Source organism: Lucilia sericata, unplaced genomic scaffold (genome assembly GCF_015586225.1).
Source record: "Lucilia sericata isolate MDLA Ls3-8-SP2 unplaced genomic scaffold, ASM1558622v1 Contig000217F_arrow, whole genome shotgun sequence".
NCBI lineage: Eukaryota > Metazoa > Arthropoda > Insecta > Diptera > Calliphoridae > Lucilia > Lucilia sericata.
Genome location: NW_023994245.1, coordinates 246,927 through 270,887, shown reverse-complemented (window position 1 = coordinate 270,887; position 23,961 = coordinate 246,927). Strand labels below are relative to the sequence as shown.

The 23,961-nt window shown below is 29.7% G+C and overlaps 2 protein-coding genes across 4 annotated transcripts; one reads left to right on the top strand and one right to left on the bottom strand.

The window, feature by feature from the left end:
* The first annotated feature begins 922 nt into the window (after window positions 1-922).
* LOC119602259 (tubby-related protein 4) lies at window positions 923-23,961 on the top strand. Of its 2 annotated transcripts, none has more exons than XM_037953675.1 (13): window positions 923-1,317; window positions 1,933-2,244; window positions 9,888-10,300; window positions 17,925-18,089; window positions 18,146-18,605; window positions 18,665-19,173; window positions 19,237-19,465; window positions 19,529-19,797; window positions 19,862-21,139; window positions 21,205-21,855; window positions 21,929-22,267; window positions 22,331-22,522; window positions 22,594-23,961. In XM_037953675.1, exons 3-13 carry the CDS (start codon window positions 10,205-10,207, stop codon window positions 22,708-22,710), a joined length of 4,305 nt encoding a protein of 1,434 aa, XP_037809603.1. In that variant the 5' UTR covers window positions 923-1,317; window positions 1,933-2,244; window positions 9,888-10,204; the 3' UTR covers window positions 22,711-23,961. The 2 variants fall into 2 exon arrangements, with proteins under 2 accessions (XP_037809603.1, XP_037809604.1); XM_037953676.1 differs by having other exon boundaries at window positions 1,918-2,244.
* LOC119602261 lies at window positions 11,967-15,178 on the bottom strand. Of its 2 annotated transcripts, none has more exons than XM_037953677.1 (4): window positions 14,680-15,178; window positions 13,042-13,444; window positions 12,836-12,963; window positions 11,967-12,574 (listed from the first exon to the last, which is right to left on the bottom strand). In XM_037953677.1, the coding sequence occupies exons 1-4, from the start codon at window positions 14,923-14,925 to the stop codon at window positions 12,110-12,112; spliced, it is 1,242 nt and encodes a 413-aa protein (XP_037809605.1). In that variant the 5' UTR covers window positions 14,926-15,178; the 3' UTR covers window positions 11,967-12,109. The 2 variants fall into 2 exon arrangements, with proteins under 2 accessions (XP_037809605.1, XP_037809606.1); XM_037953678.1 differs by having other exon boundaries at window positions 13,042-13,395; window positions 14,680-15,175.

The window sequence follows — 23,961 nt, the reverse complement described above, 5'->3', positions numbered from 1 at the left end:
GTAGATTTAAAAATATTTAAGACCACAGTAATTTAAGTTGTTTATCAATTTAAGCGATTTTTAAAGTAAATTTTACATGATTTATAAAAAAAGTTAACAACACAAGTGTTAATAACAGTTTTAAATTTGGCCGTTTTTACAGTATCTGTATATAAAGACGTGTTTACATTATGTAAATTAACATTGTAAGTACATTTTGAAGATTATATCCGTTAAAGGGTATGTAAATGATAACGGAAAATTTTAATTTAATTTAGTGATATTTTTATTAAAAATAAAGTTATGATAAACGCTATAAAACTACATTCAAATCAACGGTTGTATATACAACATCATTCTATTATCCAACTATTTGTTGACAAGTCTATAGATTGGTCTATAGACTGCTCAATATAGTAGTCTGTAGACTTAATTCAAAGGGAAAATCAAAAATATTTAAATCATGCTTTATTTAATAATTGCTAATTAAGCTTGTAAAATTATATCAAAATTTATACTTTTCCTCAAATCTGTGTACATTCGATTGTCCCCAAAATGGAAAATACTAATGTTTCCGCCGAAAATTTATTTCTTTCTAAGATACCATTCGTCAATATAACTATATACCTATAACTATAACACATGTTATTTAAAATTGCTTATTTGAACATTTATAGAATTCTCAAGCTAGTACATTTACGTCTTAAAATATTGGTCGATTTTTTAGAGGACACGATATTTTCGTTCAATATTTGAATATATTGAATATATTTTTAGTATTTTATGTCGCTAAGAGCAAAATTATACCTCTTAGGAAACAGTGTAAAATAATATTCAGTGAAAATCCCACATTAAATGATATAAAACTGAAGCTTTTTTGTTTTTCAAACTGAGAGTTCAAGGAGTAAATTATACAATTTGTCAATCAGTATTTTACTAAGTTTAGCGCAAGAAACACACTCAAAAGGAATTACTAAGTGTTATAAACAAGAATAAATAAAAAAAAACAAATTTAACTTAAATATAACTATAACTAAGAAAAAACAAAAAAATCCCCTAAAATAACTAAATATTTTTTATTAGAATTATTACTATTAAAAATTAAATATCACTTTTTAATAAAATAAAAATTAAGCAAAAAATAACTTATTTTTGTATATGTTGATATAATAATGAATGAATTTAACCGTCCTAACAAGCGTATACAAATAATAAAAGAAAAAATCAAGCACGTAGTACATAAAAAAAACATTAAATAAATGCCACTGCCCGTTACAACAATTGGAAAAATCGATTTTTCCAATTTTTCAACAGACGACAAACATTCTTATAAACGAAGTATGTAGAATAATACAACAACAAGAAATAAGAAAAACAAAACAAAATTCAACAAACCAAGAGAAAAAGTTTAACCGAACAACAACAATTCACAACAAAAATCTTACAAAATTCCGTTAGTTGTTAAAAACAAAAAGCTACTGTTATAATACCAACACACTCTCTATACGTTTAGCATGTGCTTATTTTGCTCTCCCACTCTCTGGCGTGCGCTCTTGTGATAATTTGACTAGTGTGAATATTTTTTTCCTTTGTATTTTTGCTGTTACACAGCCTGGTGACAATTAGTTAGTAGTCGTCTCCTTTTGGACGTTGTCGGGTCGTGTTATGTAGAGTAAAAAATTTATAATTATTAGTTGTTGTTGGTTTCGGAAGTTCCTTGTTTAAATATAGTTTTTTTCTTCAAAATTTTGCTGTTGCTGTTGTCATTTTTTTATTTTTTTACCAAGTGTATGCTAATATAATTGGATTGCGAAACAGTCACCCATCAAAATCATTCAGTTTTAGTGTTCTGCTGCTGTTGTGTTGTGTGTTGTAAGAAAACACTTTTTTCTTCTTACAACATAGAAAATATAAAAAATAATCCATAGAATAAAGAAGCTTTATTTATATTAGTATCTCAATGCTGCTTGCTACACTTGTAAGTGTATGTTTTTGTGTACATTTTGTTTGTTTGTACGTGTTCAAGTGTACACTTTTTATCCATCATAAGTAATGAAAAAATGTGAAAAAATTTGTATTTACTAAAGAATAAAATATGAAATGCATATTTGTAATATAAAACAAAAAGAATGTAACATAAGAAAAAGTGGCCAATTATTTTAAAATGTTGATGAATTTGTTTGACATTTTCTTCAACTTGTTAGTGATGTGGATAGTATTAGTTACGCCCCAAGTCCAGTCAGCTAGTGTACTACAATAAAAAAGGTAAGTCCATATACACACATACTTACACACATTTTTCTATTTCCTTAATTCTCTTCCTTTGAAGAGTTGCCAGAAAAATTAAGATATTTTTTAGTTGAATAGGTGGAAGTTGTTGATGGTGGGGAAATCAAAGTTTTAAGTTTTATTTAATGTTTAAAACTCGGGTTTTAAGTGAATTAAACTTTACTTAAAGTATTCCAATAAGAATTGTTTTACGAATCTATGTAAAAAATGAAAAATTAGTTAATTTTAAGATTTTAAAATTTTTGTACTGACGTTATAAAATTAAATAAATTAAACAGTACATATTTTCAACATTTTTGAACTAGCACAAAAAAATGAGGCGCCTCTCAAAGATCTTTCACAAGATATCAATATTTTTTATCATTCCTTTGCTTGAAACACGAAAAGAATTCGAAAAACCTTAAAACAGTACCTTTTTTAAATATTGACCCCAGGATAAAACTTTTGGAAAACTACAAACGGGCCACCCTAATGTACATACATACATATGTATATTGCATATATACCCCCTTATTCATAAACATCATTTTATTTTATAAAAGGGTTATAAAACAAAATTTCCATACAAAATTTGTTTTATAAATCGTTTATAAAATAAAACTCTGTTTATAAATAAGACCTAAAGTTTTTAAGCTCAAGACACTTGTCAATGTGAATAAACTTAATACTTATTTAAAAGAAAAATATTTTAATTTTGTAATATTTGTTTGTGCAATTTCAAGGTGACAGAAGTAATAATTTTAGATTCATTCGAAATTTCAGGGTTAAGAATTTTGGCTAGATTTATTTATCTTGGGAAACTAAAAAAAAATTGTGTGTACATTTTTGTTCGATTAATTCATATTAAACGTTTGGATCGTTAAAATAAAAATATATAGGTACATCATTTTTACAACCTAGGACTTTATAGGTGGGGGTAATATACCTAGTCGATATATTGGAACTATCTTTGAATCACTTTTTTTATTAGTTTGTATGTCTAGAACGAATCCTATTAAAACAGGGTAGAACCGGTTAATTATTTTATCTGACCTCCATACAAATATCTGTCTTTGGACATTATAATTGTTGGTAATCCAACCAATATTTAAGGAATCGGTATTTACATAACGGATTTACTAAAACGTAATTGTAGAATTGAGGAAAAATACTAAAATCATAATTTTTAAAGGTGAAATTCCGGTGAAAATTTTTACCAATTGGTATCCCTAACACTCCAAACTGTAATCAAATCGGTTGCTTTAACTTTTATTAATTTCTTATACAAAAAATTAATTTTAAGATTTGATTTAACTCAAAGTGGTCATTCATAAATACATATGTGTATGTACATATATATGTGTATATGAAGAACAAATAATGTGTGTGAAGTTAAATTCGAATTTAACTAGCAGAGACACAAACCACATTTTTTAACATTGCTCTTTTTGCAGCTAACAGAGCACTGTTAAGCATTTAACAGAAAGTACATGAAAAATTAAAAATATATACTTTAAAATTTTCAGAAAATGAAAAACGAAAATTTCAGAACTTAAAAAAATATGAAAAATAAAAAAAATATTTTTTGAATAAAATCAATATTTTAATAAAAAAGATTAAAAATTCTCTAAAAAATCAATATTTCAATAAGAAAAATGTTAAAAATTCTCTAAAGGATTGGTGTCCAATTTGGACAAATATGGAAATGCACACGTATACCACTATATAGGTGTAGTAGTCTGAAGGGTCCTTAACAGGATTCCGGTAGTCATATGTCTGGAATAGTTTTGGAAGTTTTTTAAAAAATTTTTGAAAAAATCAATATTTCAATAAGAAAAATGTTAAAAATTCTCTAAAGGATTGGTGTCCAATTTGGACAAATATGGAAATGCACACGTATACCACTATATAGGTGTAGTAGCCTAAAGGGTCCTTAACAGGATTCCGGTAGTCATATGTCTGGAATAGTTTTGGAAGTTTTTTAAAAAATTTTTGAAAAAATCAATATTTCAATAAGAAAAATGTTAAAATTCTCTAAAGGATTGGTGTCCAATTTGGACAAATATGGAAATGCACACGTATACCACTATATAGGTGTAGTAGCCTAAAGGGTCCTTAACAGGATTCCGGTAGTCATATGTCTGGAATAGTTTTGGAAGTTTTTTAAAAAATTTTTGAAAAAATCAATATTTCAATAAGAAAAATGTTAAAAATTCTCTAAAGGATTGGTGTCCAATTTGGACAAATGTGGAAATGCACACGTATACCACTATATAGGTGTAGTAGTCTGAAGGGTCCTTAACAGGATTCCGGTAGTCATATGTCTGGAATAGTTTTGGAAGTTTTTTAAAAAAATTTTGAAAACAATCAATATTTCAATAAGAAAAATGTTAAAAATTCTCTAAAGGATTGGTGTCCAATTTGGACAAATATGGAAATGCACACGTATACCACTATATAGGTGTAGTAGTCTGAAGGGTCCTTAACAGGATTCCGGTAGTCATATGTCTGGAATAGTTTTGGAAGTTTTTTAAAAAAATTTTGAAAAAATCAATATTTCAATAAGAAAAATGTTAAAAATTCTCTAAAGGATTGGTGTCCAATTTGGACAAATATGGAAATGCACACGTATACCACTATATAGGTGTAGTAGCCTAAAGGGTTCTTAACAGGATTCAGAATTTTTAACATTTTTCTTATTGAAATATTGATTTTTTCAAAAATTTTTTAAAAAACTTCCAAAACTATTCCAGACATATGACTACCGGAATCCTGTTAAGGACCCTTCAGACTACTACACCTATATAGTGGTATACGTGTGCATTTCCATATTTGTCCAAATTGGACACCAATCCTTTAGAGAATTTTAACATTTTTCTTATTGAAATATTGATTTTTTTCAAAAATTTTTTAAAAAACTTCCAAAACTATTCCAGACATATGACTACCGGAATCCTGTTAAGGACCCTTCAGACTACTACACCTATATAGTGGTATACGTGTGCATTTCCATATTTGTCCAAATTGGACACCAATCCTTTAGAGAATTTTAACATTTTTCTTATTGAAATATTGATTTTTTTAAAAATTTGTTAAAAAACTTCCAAAACTATTCCAGACATATGACTACCGGAATCCTGTTAAGGACCCTTTAGGCTACTACACCTATATAGTGGTATACGTGTGCATTTCCATATTTGTCCAAATTGGACACCAATCCTTTAGAGAATTTTTAACATTTTTCTTATTGAAATATTGATTTTTTCAAAAATTTTTTAAAAAACTTCCAAAACTATTCCAGACATATGACTACCGGAATCCTGTTAAGGACCCTTCAGACTACTACACCTATATAGTGGTATACGTGTGCATTTCCATATTTGTCCAAATTGGACACCAATCCTTTAGAGAATTTTAACATTTTTCTTATTGAAATATTGATTTTTTCAAAAATTTTTTAAAAAACTTCCAAAACTATTCCAGACATATGACTACCGGAATCCTGTTAAGGACCCTTTAGGCTACTACACCTATATAGTGGTATACGTGTGCATTTCCATATTTGTCCAAATTGGACACCAATCCTTTAGAGAATTTTTAACATTTTTCTTATTGAAATATTGATTTTTTCCAAAATTTTTTAAAAAACTTCCAAAACTATTCCAGACATATGACTACCGGAATCCTGTTAAGGACCCTTCAGACTACTACACCTATATAGTGGTATACGTGTGCATTTCCATATTTGTCCAAATTGGACACCAATCCTTTAGAGAATTTTTAACATTTTTCTTATTGAAATATTGATTTTTTAGAGAATTTTTAATCTTTTTTATTAAAATATTGATTTTATTCAAAAAATATTTTTTTTATTTTTCATATTTTTTTAAGTTCTGAAATTTTTGTTTTTCATTTTCTGAAAATTTTAAAGTATATATTTTTAATTTTTCATGTACTTTCTGTTAAATGCTTAACAGTGCTCTGTTAGCTGCAAAAAGAGCAATGTTAAAAAATGTGGTTTGTGTCTCTGCTAGTTAAATTCGAATTTAACTTCACACACATAGAACAAATAAGTAACTGATACTCCCACGGAAAACGAACGTTCATTAAAATTTTCAAAATGTTGTCCTTGGATCAATGTAGTCCTCTTTTAAGGGTTTTCCAATTTTTTCATATTTGTATGATATTACGTGAATGGTTTTTGAGAAAATATTGAAAATTTTATAATTTTTCAGATAAGATTTAAATTTATCAAATTTTATATTGGTTTGTTTAATTTCATTTCACACGATAGCAAATATTTCAAAGAAATGCGTTTTAGGCTCGGGAAGTACTACATATATAAAATTTTATCACAGTCATCCTATTTACGAAAATTGCTTTATATACATATGTATGTGTGTGATAACTTATACAGTCAGACTTAACCGAATATATATGCATGTACAACTTTTTTATTGATTTATGATGATATGTCATCTGTAAGTCCAATCTAACGACTTTATCATAAAGGTTTATCCACTGTTATATCCTCTTCTTCGAATTATCTTAACTAAACGTTTTAAATTCCTATCAATTTCAAACAATTTTATATTACCATTATTTCACACCAAAAACTTCAAAGGGCAATATCTTAGCAAATTCAAGAGATTTATACTCAATTATTATAGCCTTTTTATGGGAATAATTACTTTATAGTCGACAGATTGGACTTTCAGAAAACAAGGGGTCTTCGCGCTATCATAGCGTCTAAAAAAGGGCCAAAATGTTTTTTTTTCTAAAACTTCGTGAAAAGCTATCTGGAAAGGTGCTGTGATGGATAAATTTTGAGGCAATCCTTTAAAAAAGTATACTGTGGTCTCTGGTTTAAAAAATCGTTGGCCTGTGTTATTTAATACCAATAAAACTTCTTAGGGAAATTTTTAAATTGAAAAATGGTACTAAAATACATAATCTTCCTCTGGCAACTCTAGTTAACTCGTCTGTTTTCAACTTCTTTTGTTTTTTTATATGTTAAAATGTCTACACCAGGCTCCACTTTACTTTTTGTTTGTTTTTCCCTCTTTGTTGTTGTTGTTCAAAAGCATGTCACCACCCCAACATCATCCCCCCTCAAACTAAATTTGTCGACAAATATTCGTACACTTCACTAGCAACAACAGTGAGATTTACTGTTAACTAGCATTGGGTGTCGGTCACACTACACACGTACATACATATACATACATTATACTCCTAAATATTTCTGATTATATTTGTTGTTGTCATGTTGTAGTTGTCATTTTCTTTCAGAAAAGTAACGTCGACGGCGGTGACGTTTTGTCGAAATTAAGTATTTGCGAATGTAGTATAAAAAGGACTTTACGACGGGTTATTTGTTTGTTTTTTTTTGTTATTAAATTAACGAGTTGTTGTTGTGTATATTTCCACAAATAATTTATTTAATTTTATTGAGTAGTTGTTGTAGCAAAAGCAATAGTGTAGAGAGGTAAAAAACGGAAACAAATTATTTATTGTATTCAAATTGTATATACTCGTTCATATTGGCAAATTGTTTGTTTTTTATTGTTTTTGCTTCGTTAATACATTTTTCAATCATTGCTAAAGGACAAAGTGGTTTTCTGAGAAGGTCGCGCTATCGAATTATTTGTTAAACATGCAAAATATTGTAATTTTTGTAAAATGAAATTTGTCGTTATTGTATAAAAACGTAACAAAAACAAACACTCGAGTGTATGTAGCTCATACGTCACCATGTTCAATAAATTGTATTTTAGTTTAGTTTTACAAGGGTGCAGTCAATAAATATTACACAAACAGTCACACACAAACATACATTATTTATTTATATTTGTAAAATTGTATGTGTACGTGTTAAGTTTGTATGTACTATGTATAGATTTTTCTGTCAGGACACAAAATAAATATTTTCCAAAAGCAAACAAGCGTTTTACAAGTATTCTCCTTGTTTTAATTAAGTCATTTTCGGTTTTTGGGTAAAAACAGAATACGTGAAGTAAAACTTTTCTTTTTTAAAATGAAAGAAAAACAATTCCGGTTTTGTTACTTTTGCTAGCGGCTTTATTAAAATATTATTTCCATATTCTACATGAATAGCATATATATTTTTGGGTTTAAATTACAAACTTTAGAAATTACTTATGTAAGAAAACCTGAATTTAAGGGATATTTATTATTTACTTTTCAAGCCCTAGTGCCAGAGGCTATTTTCTTTAGAAATTCTTTTAAATTTTTGCTATTTTCTCAGGATCTACAGCAGATTTTATATTTTTCTTATAAAAAACGATTTTTGATGGAAAATTTAAGTAATTTTAGCTAATTAGTCATTTTGGGTGTTATTTCAGCATTTACAGTAAATTTTAGAACCTTTTGTTTCCAACAAAAATCGAATTTAAAAAGGAGTATTCAGTTATTTATTTAAATATTCAATAATTTTTTTTTAATAAAAATAAATCCAAAAACATTGGGGAAAATCTGTTAATACTTTTGTAATAAACACACAAAACTTTCATAAGAATTTGAAAGCACATTTTGAAGACCTTTCATATGATATCATATTTTCTTTGTAAGAAATGTGAACAAAATAATGAAAACCTAAAAAAAGGACCTTTTTGTCCCTTGATCTAGATCAGCAAAGAGAGATAGTATAAAAATGTATTTTCTATTTCAGTAAAACTAAAAACGATTGTTGTTTGTCCTTTATAAGATTTGATCGAAATGTTAAGAAAATATAATTTTAATGGCACATCTTTTAAAGAAATCAAATAAAAATATTTACACAATTTTACACTTTTCCGGCACGAGTTCCAGTTATTCCATTGGTTAGTACATTTACAAATCTTCAGACATATAACATAAAAAATTGAAAGCTTATTGAATTTTATTTAAATAAAAAACTTGACTGCATAAATATGTCTGTACATATTGATATTTGACCATATTCACATAATATATATATATATATATATATATATATATATATATATATATATATATATATATATATATATATATATATATATATATATATATATATATATATATATATATATATATATATATATATATATATATATATATATATATCTATCTATATATATATATATATATATATATATTATCTATATATCTATCTATATACATATATATATATAGGCAATTACAGTATCCTATCTATCAATACATTTTTTATAAACCTGTAAATTTGTTTGTTTTTTTATTTCCTATTTCCGTTCTGTTGTTAGTAAGTAGGTGGTAAATTTGTCAATTACCTTTTACTCTTGTTAACGGTCTGTTGCACATTTATTATTTTATAATAATACAAAAATTAACAACTATGATGAGGCGGTGGTGCTGATGATAATGATAATGGCAATAATGATATTGATAATATCAAGACTTTTCATACTACCTATACATCAATCCATCCAAGCATTTTGTCGTACAAACACATAAACACACATACAATATGTACACATAGACGTATTGAATCAACTCATCAAACTAACTATTATAATGACATCGACAAACATGTTCGTTCATCAAAATTATTACATCCTGTAGTTTGTTTTTAATGTCTATTTTATAACAATTTCCTTTTTTTCTAACTTTTATTGCAGGAAAGAATGCTGCCACAGGGTTTTCATTGCTAGATACAAAACAAAAAACAAAAAAGATAGATTATGTTGACACACACAGCTTGCTGTTTACAATGATGATGATGACGTTTACAAGCGGAAGTTATTGAGAGAAAAACAAAATAAAATTAAACTTAACAAATAATAAAAAATAAAGGAAAACTTACATAAACGTAGTTAGCTTAACAAGAATTTATAGTAGAAAATTTTTGCAAATAAAAATTTTGTTCAACACAACCACAAAATAAGAAAAATAAAAAGAACTTAATTTATACTAACAAAAGAAAGAAATAAAAATAATGCATCTACATTTTGAACGCAACACAAATACAAAATGCGATTGTACAATATTATCATTATCCTGGATGGGAAAAGTACCAGATGACATACCAGAGGTAAGTGCAAAATTAAAAATTCATACATTATTTAGATTTGCATTGCAGCACACGTTATTCGGTACAAAAATAGATTATATAATTTATGAATTGAACTCAATAACATTTAAAACGAATTATAAATTCTAATGAAATAGAAGTGAACTAGAACTGAACTAGAACTGAACTAAAACTGAACTAGAACTGAACTAGAACTGAACTAGAACTGAACTAGAACTGAACTAGAACTGAACTAGAACTGAACTAGAACTGAACTAGAACTGAACTAGAACTGAACTAGAACTGAACTAGAACTGAACTAGAACTGAACTAGAACTGAACTAGAACTGAACTAGAACTGAACTAGAACTGAACTAGAAGTGAACTAGAAGTGAACTAGAACTGAACTAGAACTGAACTAGAACTGAACTAGAACTGAACTAGAACTGAACTAGAACTGAACTAGAAGTGAACTAGAAGTGAACTAGAAGTGAACTAGAACTGAACTAGAACTGAACTAGAACTGAACTAGAACTGAACAAGAACTGAACTAGAACTGAACAAGAACTGAACTAGAACTGAACTAGAACTGAACTAGAACTGAACTAGAACTGAACTAGAACTGAACTAGAACTGAACTAGAACTGAACTAGAACTGAACTAGAACTGAACTAGAACTGAACTAGAACTGAACTAGAACTGAACTAGAACTGAACTAGAACTGAACTAGAACTGAACTAGAACTGAACTAGAACTGAACTAGAACTGAACTAGAACTGAACTAGAACTGAACTAGAACTGAACTAGAACTGAACTAGAACTGAACTAGAACTGAACTAGAACTGAAATAGAACTGAACTAGAACTGAACTAGAACTGAACTAGAACTGAACTAGAACTGAACTAGAACTGAACTAGAACTGAACTAGAACTGAACTAGAACTGAACTAGAACTGAACTAGAACTGAACTAGAACTGAACTAGAACTGAACTAGAACTGAACTAGAACTGAACTAGAACTGAACTAGAAGTGAACTAGAAGTGAACTAGAAGTGAACTAGAACTGAACTAGAACTGAACTAGAACTGAACTAGAACTAGAACTGAACTAGAACTGAACTAGAACTGAACTAGAACTGAACTAGAAGTGAACTAGAACTGAACTAGAACTAAACTAGAACTAAACTAGAACTGAACTAGAACTGAACTAGAACTGAACTAGAACTGAAGTAGAACTGAACTAGAACTGAACTAGAACTGAACTAGAACTGAACTAGAACTGAACTAGAACTGAACTAGAACTGAACTAAAACTGCACTAGAACTATAACTGAACTAGAACTATAACTGAACTAGAACTATAACTGAACTAGAACTGAACTAGAACTGAAATAGAACTGAACTAGAACTGAACTAGAACTGAACTAGAACTGAACTAGAACTGAACTAGAACTGAACTAAAACTGAACTAAAACTGAACTAGAACTGAACTAGAACTGAACTAGAACTGAACTAGAACTGAACTAGAACTGAACTAGAACTGAACTAGAACTGAACTAGAACTGAACTAGAACTGAACTAGAACAGAACTAGAACTGAACTAAAGCATCTATATATAGAGAACCAGCCAATGCAACCAATAACCTAACCATTACATCTGCTCCTTTTTTAAAAGTAATCTCAAAAATAATATAATATGTATAATTTATATTTATAATTTTAATACTCACATTTACTTAGTAACATACATAAATACACACAATTTTCACAAATCTTAAATATTAAGTAAAATATAAATAATTAAAGTAGTAATCAACAAAGAAATCATCACCTTTACATAAAAGACATTGTCACAAAGATTGTCACAATCAAATTAAATATGGACCAATGAGCAAAAATACTTAGGCAATCATTGCCAATATTATTCGATGACGCTGATAAAACTTGTTGCATACAATTGTTGTTGTTACTATTATTATTGGGGGCTATTTGGTGACCCAATTCCGTTGGATGCTGCTGTTGTGCATTTGCTGACGATTGCTGGGAATTCATAAGTATTTGAAGTTTTCTCAATGATGATATTGGTCTTGCTGTTGCAGCTGATGTTTGGCTATTTGACAAAAATGGTTTATAGTCAACAGGTAGTGCAGTTGGATGGAAGCCATACATTTGCATTTGTACAAATAAACTTGTTGTGCGATGATCTGTGACAACAGCTTTAAGGGTGGTCGGTGAAATGTGTCCATATTCCACAACGTATGTATCACCATAATCATTTATGGAATGATATAAATAGTGCTGCAAAGATATGTGAAAGTATTTATAAACAGTTGGCAGTCAATTATGAAAATTTCAATAGATGGAATTTTTGATAAATTATTGAAAATAGCGATAAATGTTAAATACGTTTGAATTTTTTTTAATTCCGGACTGAAAAATTGCAAAATTTTAAGATTCATTTAATAATAACTTTAATATTTATGGGATATGTTAATTTAGATCAGATTAGAAAGCTTTACAAATTAAATTTGGCTATATTATATATCTAATCACTCTTACCTCGTAGATAGTAAATTTCACATAAGTAATATAATAAATATCAATGTAATAAAACGTAAGAGAATGATTTGTTGGTAATTCTGTTGTTGTAGCAGACGTTTGATTAGTTTCATAAACAAGAAAATCCCCTTTGTAAAAAATAAATCAAAAGAAAAATAATCACATCAATCATTCAATTACATTAAACAAATTTATCATGTACTTACCTTCTTGTCGTTGACCCTGTTCGATGACTTTATCATAATTGTCATCAAATTCATCTTCCTCCTCATATTCAATATTGTCGTTATCATCAGTATCATCATCGTCAATAGCATCGTCTTCATCATATTCTTCATCTAAATCATTTAAATCTTCTTGCATTAAACTTAGAGATTTTTGTTGATAATTTGGTTTTAAGACGCCATTAAATTGTTGATCTTTATTGAGTATATAAGCGGGACTGACATTAAGCATTGTCCGATTAAATCCATAGATTTGTATAAGGACCTCAAAGGGTTCTGGTTTACTAACACCTTCCTCTTGTAGTTGTTGCTGGCCATTTATAGAGGAAATTGTACCTTCAACAAGATTGTCTTCATAACTAAAATTGACTATAGCATAGACATTCTGGGAAAAGGTGGTGGTTGAAGAAAGGGAAAAGAAAGGGAAGAGCATGAAGAAAGAGAAAATGATGAATATTGATAAAAGTAGCGAATAAAAATGTACTTCTATAAAAAAAATTATAAAAATAAACTGGAACTGAACTAGAACTGAACTAGATCTGAACTAGAACTGAACTAGAACTGAACTAGAACTGAACTAGAACTGAACTAGAACTGAACTAGAACTGAACTAGAACTGAACTAGAACTGAACTAGAACTGAACTAGAACTGAACTAGAACTGAACTAGAACTGAACTAGAACTGAACTAGAACTGAACTAGAACTGTACTAGAACTGAACTAGAACTGAACTAGAACTGAACTACAACTGAACTAGAACTGAACTAGAACTGAACTAGAACTGAACTAGAACTGTACTAGAACTGAACTAGAACTGAACTAGAACTGAACTAGAACTGAACTAGAACTGAACTAGAACTGAACTAGAACTGAACTAGAACTGAACTAGAACTGAACTAGAACTGAACTAGAACTGAACTAGAACTGAACTAGAACTGTACTAGAACTGAACTAGAACTGAACTAGAAATGAACTAGAACTAGAACTAAACTAGAACTGTACTAGAAATGAACTAGAACTGTACTAGAACTGAACTAGAACTGAACTAGAACTGAACTAGAACTGAACTAGAACTGAACTAGAACTGTACTAAAACTGAACTAGAACTGAACTAGAACTGAACTAGAACTGAACTAGAACTAAACTAGAACTGAACTAGAACTGAACTAGAACTGAACTAGAACTGAACTGAACTAGTACTGAACTAGAACTGAACTAGAACTGAAGCAGAACGGCGGATGGATGTACAATTTTTTTTTGCAAAATTGTAGTAAAAACTTAATTAATACTATTTAAAAGTTTAAAAACGAATATCTAACGTTTATTTTAAGATTCTTCTGTAGCAAATGGTGTAAAAAAATGGTGAAATTCTAGCTATAGTATATTTACCTAATTTGTTACAAAATTAAAATACTTAATTTAAACAAACTTTTAAGATATTTAGCTCAAATTTATTGTAAAATGTTTACACGAACTCGTTTATTTTGAAACGATTATGAAAATATTTAAAATTTTTGGTCTAATTATTGGAAAATAATTTAATTTACTTGGAAAATAATCTTGCCAAAATACAATTAAAAAATTAATAGTTACTGCTTGCGACCTAAATTTAAAACTCACCTTATCTGATTCAATTTCAATATATGTAATTGGTTCAACAATGGCGTAATTAAACTTAATGACAGGTTCTTCAGTTAAACTTATTGGCGGCGTTTGAAGAATATCTTTCAATAACAATTGATCGCCAATTATTCTGGTGCCGATACCAAAAACAGATTTATTTTCCACTTGAATTACAAAATTTGCAAACAAAATTAAAATGAAGCACAAGGAAGTGCTAAAAGACGAATACATTTTGTCTTTCATTGGAACGATTCGAAACCATAAATTATATTAAATATAAAATAATTTCGTACATAAATGTTATTTTTGTATTTATGATGATATATTCTTAATACACTTTGAGTATCTGTACGACACACAGTAGTATTTTTAGTATTTAATATTTTTATCTTTTTCTTATAATTATTCTTATTTTGTATAGTCCGAAATCTTTTTTAAAATTGAAACGTTTGTTGTTGATGTTTCGCGAGAACTGATTTAGAAGATTTTGGTGAAAACATGAAAAGCTATAAGCAAAAATTTCAAAATTTGCTTTTCTTTAAAAATAAAAACCAAAATCTACAACGTATTTGCAGTCGTATAGTGATTTGATAGAATAAAATACTTAAAACCATATTTTTCTTTTATTTTTAAATTTTATTTTATGATGCTCATTGAGCATTTTTAGAAAATATAATTTTGTTTGCTTTTGTTTTAAAGAGTAAAATATGTACTTTAGTTTTATTAATATAATAAATGCACTTATAATTTTGAAAAAAAAAAACAAATAAAATAAACAAGAATATATATTTTTTTAAGCACACATTTGCTTTCAATTAAAAACAAACAAAAACATCAATTTGCTGCTTTCATGCTAAAATTGAAAATAAATATAAAGTTTTTCAATGATTGCGGTTACGCCTGATTTGGCCGGAGGAAGTTTGAAAGATATGTTTGATTTTTCATACGTTTTTATTAAATTTGAAATTTTCTTTCGTGTTTTTACTCAATTTTTGCCGCTGTTCTTTACGCCAATGACATTGACCTTATTAATCATTCGATTATATTTACAGTAAAAATAAACTTGATTATGTTTTCTAAATAGATTTATTTAAAATTGAGCTATTTTTAAAACACTTTGTTTTTTTTTCTTAAAGTTCTACAATGTGATTTTGATTCTCTTAAAAAACAAAAGAAACAAGAACAACAATTTTAATTTATTTTTAATGTTTGTTTATTAGTGGGTTGAGGCACATTTGTGACTTTTCCTAAGAATGTACGACATTCAATAAAACAAAATAATTTAAGGCTAAAAGTTTTAAATGTTTTTTTTTCTTTCTTTTAATAATTATACAAAATATTGGTTTAGTAAAAAAATAATTTCGGAGTTTCATTGTATAGTTATAGTTTAATACTAATATTTTAATACTAATGCAGCAGACAGACGATATATGTATATGATTGAAATATTATTAAACTGAACTAGATTTGAACCATCAAATCTACTTCAGTTCTAGATCAGTTCTAGTTCAGTTCTAGTTCATTTTAATACTAATGCAGCAGACAGACGATATATGTATATGATTGAAATATCAAATCTACTTCAGTTCTAGTTCAGTTCAGTTCTAGTTCAGTTCTAGTTCAGTTCTAGTTCAGTTCTAGTTCAGTTCTAGTTCAGTTCTAGTTCAGTTCTAGTTCAGTTCTAGTTCAGTTCTAGTTCAGTTCTAGTTCAGTTCTAGTTCAATTCTAGTTCAGTTCTAGTTCAGTTCTAGTTCAGTTCTAGTTCAGTTCTATTTCAGTTCTAGTTCAGTTCTAGTTCAGTTCTAGTTCTAGTTCAGTTCAGTTCTACTTCAGTTCTAGTTCAGTTCTAGTTCAGGTCAGTTCTAGTTCAGGTCAGTTCAGTTCTAGTTCAGGTCAGTTCAGTTCTAGTTCAGTTCTAGTTCAGTTCTAGTTCAGTTCTAGTTCAGTTCTAGTTCAGTTCTAGTTCAGTTCTAGTTCAATTCTAGTTCAGTTCTAGTTCAGTTCTAGTTCAGTTCTAGTTCAGTTCTAGTTCAGTTCTAGTTCAGTTCTAGTTCAGTTCTAGTTCAGTTCTAGTCAGTTCTAGTTCAGTTCTTGTTCAGTTCTAGTTCGAAGATATTTTATTAAAAATTATTTTTTTTATAAAAACGATACTGAATATATATATTTCCATTTGTGATTGTTTTACACACCCCTTGAAATAAAAGAATAAAAACGTAAATTTCAGAAACAATTTTCTTCCCAAACTAATATTATTTTTAATGGGCCATAAAAGTAACTTATTCTAAATTTCGGTTATTTTGGCAAACCGCCTGCTGAAACAGATGTTCCTGCAATACAATGCACATTTTGAATTGTTTTTTTTTGTAGCATACAAAACAATTGGAACAACCTGGAGCTAACATTTTTGTGATCATGAACAAATTCAATTAATAACAAAAAAAATAAAAACAATAAAATTTGCACATTATTGAACAATATCCAAAAATAGCTAATAAATTTTTGCTTTCATTGATAAAACCCAATAGAATAGAATAAAAAAAATGTGTTTCATTAAGTTGTTTGTTGAAATTTAAGGTCTATTTTGAAATCTGATTTGTTTATACGTCATTAGAAAATCTTATTTATTTGTTTTCTTGTAATTTGTACATTGTAATGAAAAGCAAATAATTGTTATATATTTTTGACCTTTGAACTTTAAGGGGGAATTTGTATTTTATTGCCAATATCTTAAATTTAAATTTTCCCCACTTTCTGCCCCTACTAATGGCATTTTCAATAATCTCACTTTCTTTCAATAAAAAGACGACCGACCTTGAGAAGCTTAATTTTAAATTTCGTATAATGTAGACATCAACAATCGATTCGTGTTGTTTTTTTAATTGATTACAGGCAGCATGATGCCAAAGATTTTTCTAACGTCAAATGTAAAGAACAGCATTTATTAGTCACTATATTAGCATTATTTATGTACGTACATATGTATTGAGGTTGATTTCTTTAACTCGATTAATATTTAATGTTTTTTTTTTTTTTTTAATCAACATGTTTGTTGATTCAATTAAATTTTTCGTTGATTCAATTAAATTTTTAATTGGCTTTAAATAAATTTGAAAAACTATTCGCACAATTTCGAAAAAAAGTACATAATTTTATAATGTAAATAATTATTGTTAATTTGATTGCGTTCTTTAAAAATAGAAAATTAGAAAGTATAATATAGAAAAATTATTTTTTGTTTCAAGGATGATGGCTGGAAGTTAAATCGTACCAACTACTATCAGGAAGGTTGGCTGGCAACGGGTAATGTACGAGGAATTGTTGGTGTGACTTTTACAACATCTCATTGTCGTAAAAATGTTGAATATCCTTTACGTACAAATTACAATTTAAGGGGACACAGATCTGACGTAAGTTTTACTAAATAGACAATAAAAATGTAATTTATACAAAATTCCCTTTTAAGGTTATCCTTGTCAAATGGAATGAACCATATCAGAAATTGGCATCTTGTGATAGTTCTGGTATTATATTCGTTTGGATCAAATACGAGGGTAGATGGTCCATAGAGCTTATAAATGATCGTAATACACCGGTAACTCACTTCTCGTGGTCGCATGATGGTCGTATGGCACTCATTTGTTATCAAGATGGTTTCGTTTTGGTGGGATCTGTGGCTGGTCAGCGCTATTGGTCTTCCATGTTGAATTTAGAATCTACTATAACATGTGGCATTTGGACGCCGGATGATCAACAGGTGTACTTTGGCACTACGCAAGGTCAAGTGATAGTCATGGATGTTCATGGTGCCATGGTTTCTCAAGTGCAATTGTGCAATGATGTTGGCATTACATCCATGTCTTGGTCTTGTGAGAAATTTAAAATGGAAGAGGGTGAAGAATCAGAACCGGGTGTGACCAATGCCGGTATGTTAATAATTTTTATATTTTTTAAAGATTAGTGCCATATTTTCTTTATATTCCAGCTAAACGTTCATTTGTTTTGGCCGTTAGTTTTCAAAATGGTTTTATTTATTTACTCAAGTCATTTGATGATGTTTCACCTTCACATATCAATACAGGCCTTGATGGGTCTCTGGGTATGGTTATGGAATGGAGTAATTCCCGTGAACTTTTGGCTGTGGCCGGCACCTCTAATAAAACCGTTAACATTAATGATCCTCTTAATGGCACGGTGTATGAAAATGTTTTGAAATTTTACACAGAAACAGGAGCTTTACTTTATCAGGCCCATATACCCAATTCGACAGCACCAGTGTCGGCCTTAACCTGGGGTCACAATGATAAACGTTTGTTTATTGCTACAGGCACCCAAGTTCATATAGCTTGGGTGTCGAGACGTGTGGCTTCTTTACAGTTACTGTGTCGTCTACAAATACAAGCTAGTATAGGATCCGAAACATTATTGCCATTGTTGCCTTTGCCTTCAAGAATTAAGACTCTTATTGGCAATTTATTTGCTCAAACTATTCGAGTAAGTGAATCACAACAAAATTCCATTAGTTTTATTCTTATATCTTACTTTTGTTATATTTAGTGCTGTGTACCTGATTTAAAATCTCTTAGAGAATTCGTTTCCCGGCCGCCGATATGTTCGACGCGTTTACATTGCACCATGATACGTCATGATGATGATTCAAATATTAGTTCTGGTACCTGTTATACACTATATTTGGAATATCTTGGCGGGTTGGTACCGTTGCTTAAAGGCAAAAGAACTTCCAAAATACGTCCAGAATTTGTTATATTCGATCCGCAAGTGAATGGTAACAAATAAATATAATTAGTCTTTAAAGAGAAACTATGAACTTTTAATTTGTTTATTACAGAATCTTCGGACTTTTTCCACCATTCTCCCAGTTCGAAAAGTTCTTCATCGTCCAGTCAATCGACTAGCACTACCGCCAAAAGTCGTACTGATTCTTCTGACAGTGAATACGAGGAACGTTTAAGAGGCTCGCCTCATACGCCTCGTAAACGTAAGATACGTCAACAAAAGCGTCATGGCTCAAATAATAATGATAGAAATACTCTTACCACTGGCAGTGATAATGGTGATGCTTTAGATGAACTCGCTTATGTGGATACACTACCAGAGGTTTGTAAATATTTAACGTTTTCCCATAGGCATAGTTTTATTCCAAACTCAATTTCTATTTTAGGAAGTGAAATTGGTTGAGGTTACCTCTAATATTTGGGGTACCAAATTTAAAATACATGGACTTGCAAAAACCGTCCCGGCAAACTTAGGCCAAGTTACCTATAAAACGTCCCTGCTGCACTTGCAACCCCGTCAAATGACTCTAGTGATAACCGAATTAAGAGATGATTTCCCACTTGGACCGGATCCCAGCTTTAATCCGAATCTCTTTTCTGAAGACGAAGATGAGAACTTGTTAAATCATACGGCGGCCAAGAGAACGCAGACAACAGCAGCTGCCACAGAAGTAGCAAATCCTGTTGATAGTGGAGGCGGTGGAGGTGCATGCGCCGGAGGAGGTGGAAATATAATAACAAGAAAACTTAATGAAATTGCACCACCCATAGCACCAATGTCACCTAGGCCAAATCGCCTATTGTCTAGACACAGGAATTCACCGAATGGTAACCAAATGTCGGGTATCCAAGGTAAAAGTCCTTTGGCTAGAGCAGAATCTTATGATGATGATTCAACTAGTGAATCACCAGAAGCTTTACCCTCCACCTCAGCCTCGGCCATTATGCATAACAGTTCAAACAATCACAAAATATTACGTCCCAAGACCATAACTTCTAGCTATTCACGTTCGAATGGTGGTTCTTGTGGCCAATCACGTCACGCCATATCGCCATTGTTCAACGATGGTTCCGTCCCAACATTACAATCACCCAAAAATGCTGTAGCTCCTACTGATATTATATTTGAACGACCAGCCGTTTCGGCAGCTGGCCAAACGACGCTTATGTCATATTCCAGCAATAATGACTACGCCAACAATGTCGTCCAGGTTAAAAATGCTCTTATGTCTGAAACCATACGTTCAGCTAACAGTCATGTCAATCCAGTGCCTCTTAATCTTAACCTTAATTTAGAAAGAATGGATGCAAACAAACTGAAAACCACGCAGTTGCCATCGACATCCAAAAAACGCGATATACTTTATATAGATGATGAAACACAATCGCCCATAGTACAGCCGCAGATAGTGGGAGCAGCAGCTATTACACCTTCACCTATAGCGGTGATAGAAAATCCCATGAAAAGAACACCCACCGTGGTGTCGATAGCACCTGCAGTACCCGATGTCATAACACGTAGTTGTAGTGTGGGTTATTTGGATTCAGTAGCCATAACACCATCCGATGAAGCTCTCACTGCATTGCGTAGAGAAGCTCCCAATAAGCGGCTGATATTGGTGGATAACCGAAAAACAAATCGTAAGAAAAAGTCTCAACAAGGGGTAAGTTAGAATCATGAATACCTTATTATTCTTATTGAACGTAATATTTTGTATTTTTTAAACAGGACCCACATAAACCTAAACTTTTATTTACGGGCAAATCTAAAAGTTTAGATTCCTGTGATTTGTTGTCAGCTCAAACAAAAACTACTAGCAAACAATTAGATAAACTAAACGAAATCAAAGAAAGTTCAACCGCAGGCACAGCATCCGCCAAAACAGCCTGTTTCACCTGCTCCAATGTGCCCAATCCAAGTGAAGATTGTAAACGTTGCAAAACATCTCCTACATCAAGTGATGAAATTATTAAACTGGATCTAGAGGTCAGCTCCAGCAAAGAGGTCGCCAGCGAAAGTGAATTGCTTAACAAAAAATCTTCAGAAAGTTTACCAAAACGTAGAATTGATGTTATAACCAGTTTTACGGATAGTCCTCTCTTCACACGAAAACACCGCTTTGGCAATCGCAACTCCACAGATACATCTTCCCCCACATTGGGACGACGTAATGAACATGGTTTTAATTTATACAAACAACTAACCGAAGGACGTTGGAGACGCAAGGAATCAAAACAAACAGCTAATGGCGGCGAAAGCAAACAGCAGACTTCAAATGCCACGAATAATCAAGAGCAACGCTTAACTGACTCCCGTAATGAAATAGCGATAGAGGCTACACCTGTAGAGTCAAGAGCTTCTGTTTCACTGCATACTCAGGTATTGTAGTTGTGGCAATAGAAATAAAGATCAATAACTTCTAATAGTTTATTTTCTTATTCCATTTATATAGGCCCTTACAACTTTAGAAAATATTATTAGTAGACTAAGAGACCTGGATGAAGGTCGTTTAACACCACCCTCCTCACCACAACGTTTGCCACGCAGTTCGCCCGCCTCACCGGCAAGCAGCAAAAAGAATAAACGTTACCAAAGCAGTTCACCTATACGTAATATTTTAAATTCGCCACTTTTACTTAGACGCCAACGAAATAAAAAACAAAACATTATTGATAGTTCGGATGACGAGGGCAATGGAACGAATGGTTCCGGTGAGGAAAATTCAAATAATGGTTGTAGTAAACAGTATCGTGATTTAGAAACATTTCAAAAGGCTCAACTTCGACAAAAGGTAGAAAGAAGGCTTTTTACATTTTTTTCTTCAAATTAACTGATTTGTGTATTAATATTTTAGTTAAAACGTGGAAGAATAGAACCGAATGGCACCTCCAACTGCAGCAATCCAGCACCTGTGCGACGGGAGTTTGTAATGCACAATAAAGCGCCCATGTGGAATGAAATGAGTCAAGTCTATCAACTGGACTTTGGCGGTCGTGTTACTCAAGAATCAGCAAAAAATTTCCAAATTGAATTTCGTGGAAAACAGGTAAATTTTAAAATATAATTAAATAAAAATATACATATATTTCACTACATTCTTTTTCTATTTTAAAAAAGGTCATGCAATTTGGACGAATAGATGGCAATGCCTATACCTTAGATTTTCAGTATCCATTTTCAGCATTACAAGCTTTTGCTGTGGCTCTAGCTAATGTAACACAACGCTTAAAATAATTATGTTGAACAAATGAGTCAGACATAAAGGAAATTTCCATAAAAATATTAAAATAAAAAATCAACTTAGGTTGTAGCTTATGATTCTAAAAAAACAAAACTTTACTATATACATAAAAATACATACATACACTTATAGAAAATAATGAGGAAAAATTATATTTTAGCATTTCCAAAGAAAACAAAAATTCATGCAAAACTATTGTTGTACATAGTATATATAGAAATATACATGCAGACAACATACCTTTAGATTAATATTAAAATTATAGTGAAATGCATTATTTTAGGAGATAAACACAGCATAAATATTTTGTTGTATTTACACCATTTCAAAATTTTGTTTAAGAATATTTTAACATTTTTAAATTTAAATTCTTAAATTCTCTGAATGAAATGAAAAGGAAGATGAGACGTTGATCGGTTCTAAAAACTGTTTTGGAACTTAAAAAGCATTTTAGACGAAGTTTTGAATCACAATAATATAATGCTTTAAGTGATTTTCAAGCAAGTACTAACAATTTTTCCTGTAAACATTAATATTTTATTTTTAACTCTAATAAAATTGATCTTTTAACAAAGTTTTAAAAATGGTGTAATATTGAAAATGTGTTGTAATAGAAAATTTACCATAATATAGAAAACAAACACTTAATTTAGTATAAAATTGTATGTAATTTAAGTAACACAGAAAAATCAACCAAGAAAAACAAAAAAACTAAACGACTTTAGGTGTGCAATATGTAATTAATTTTATTATTTTTTTTTTAATTTGTATTAAATTAATTAAAAATTATTACGTAAAAAATTATAATGTATAATTTTTAAGCTTAAAATTTGTATTATTATTAGTAATAATATAATTATAATTATATTAAAACATTAATGCTGTGCTTTTTAAACGTGTGTGTGCATGTATTGTAAGTGAATGTTAAAACGGCTATAAAAAATCTTTTAATGATCAACAAAATATTGAAAACCTGTTTGTATTTTGATAAATTCTTGTGAATTCTTATTATTCTTATGGTATTTAATATAATGTATGTAATAAGAATGTTTTAAACATTTTTTTAATTTGTATTTTAAATTTAAAATTAAAATTTGTTTAGCTCCGTGTAATTTTAAAGAGTAAACATATAAGAACAACAACAACAACAAAGAAAAACTCCGTTCCATTTTTTTCTTCTAACTCTTCTTATTTCTAAACTTTTTTGTAATTAAAAAAATAAAAACCAAAAAAAAAAAAATCTA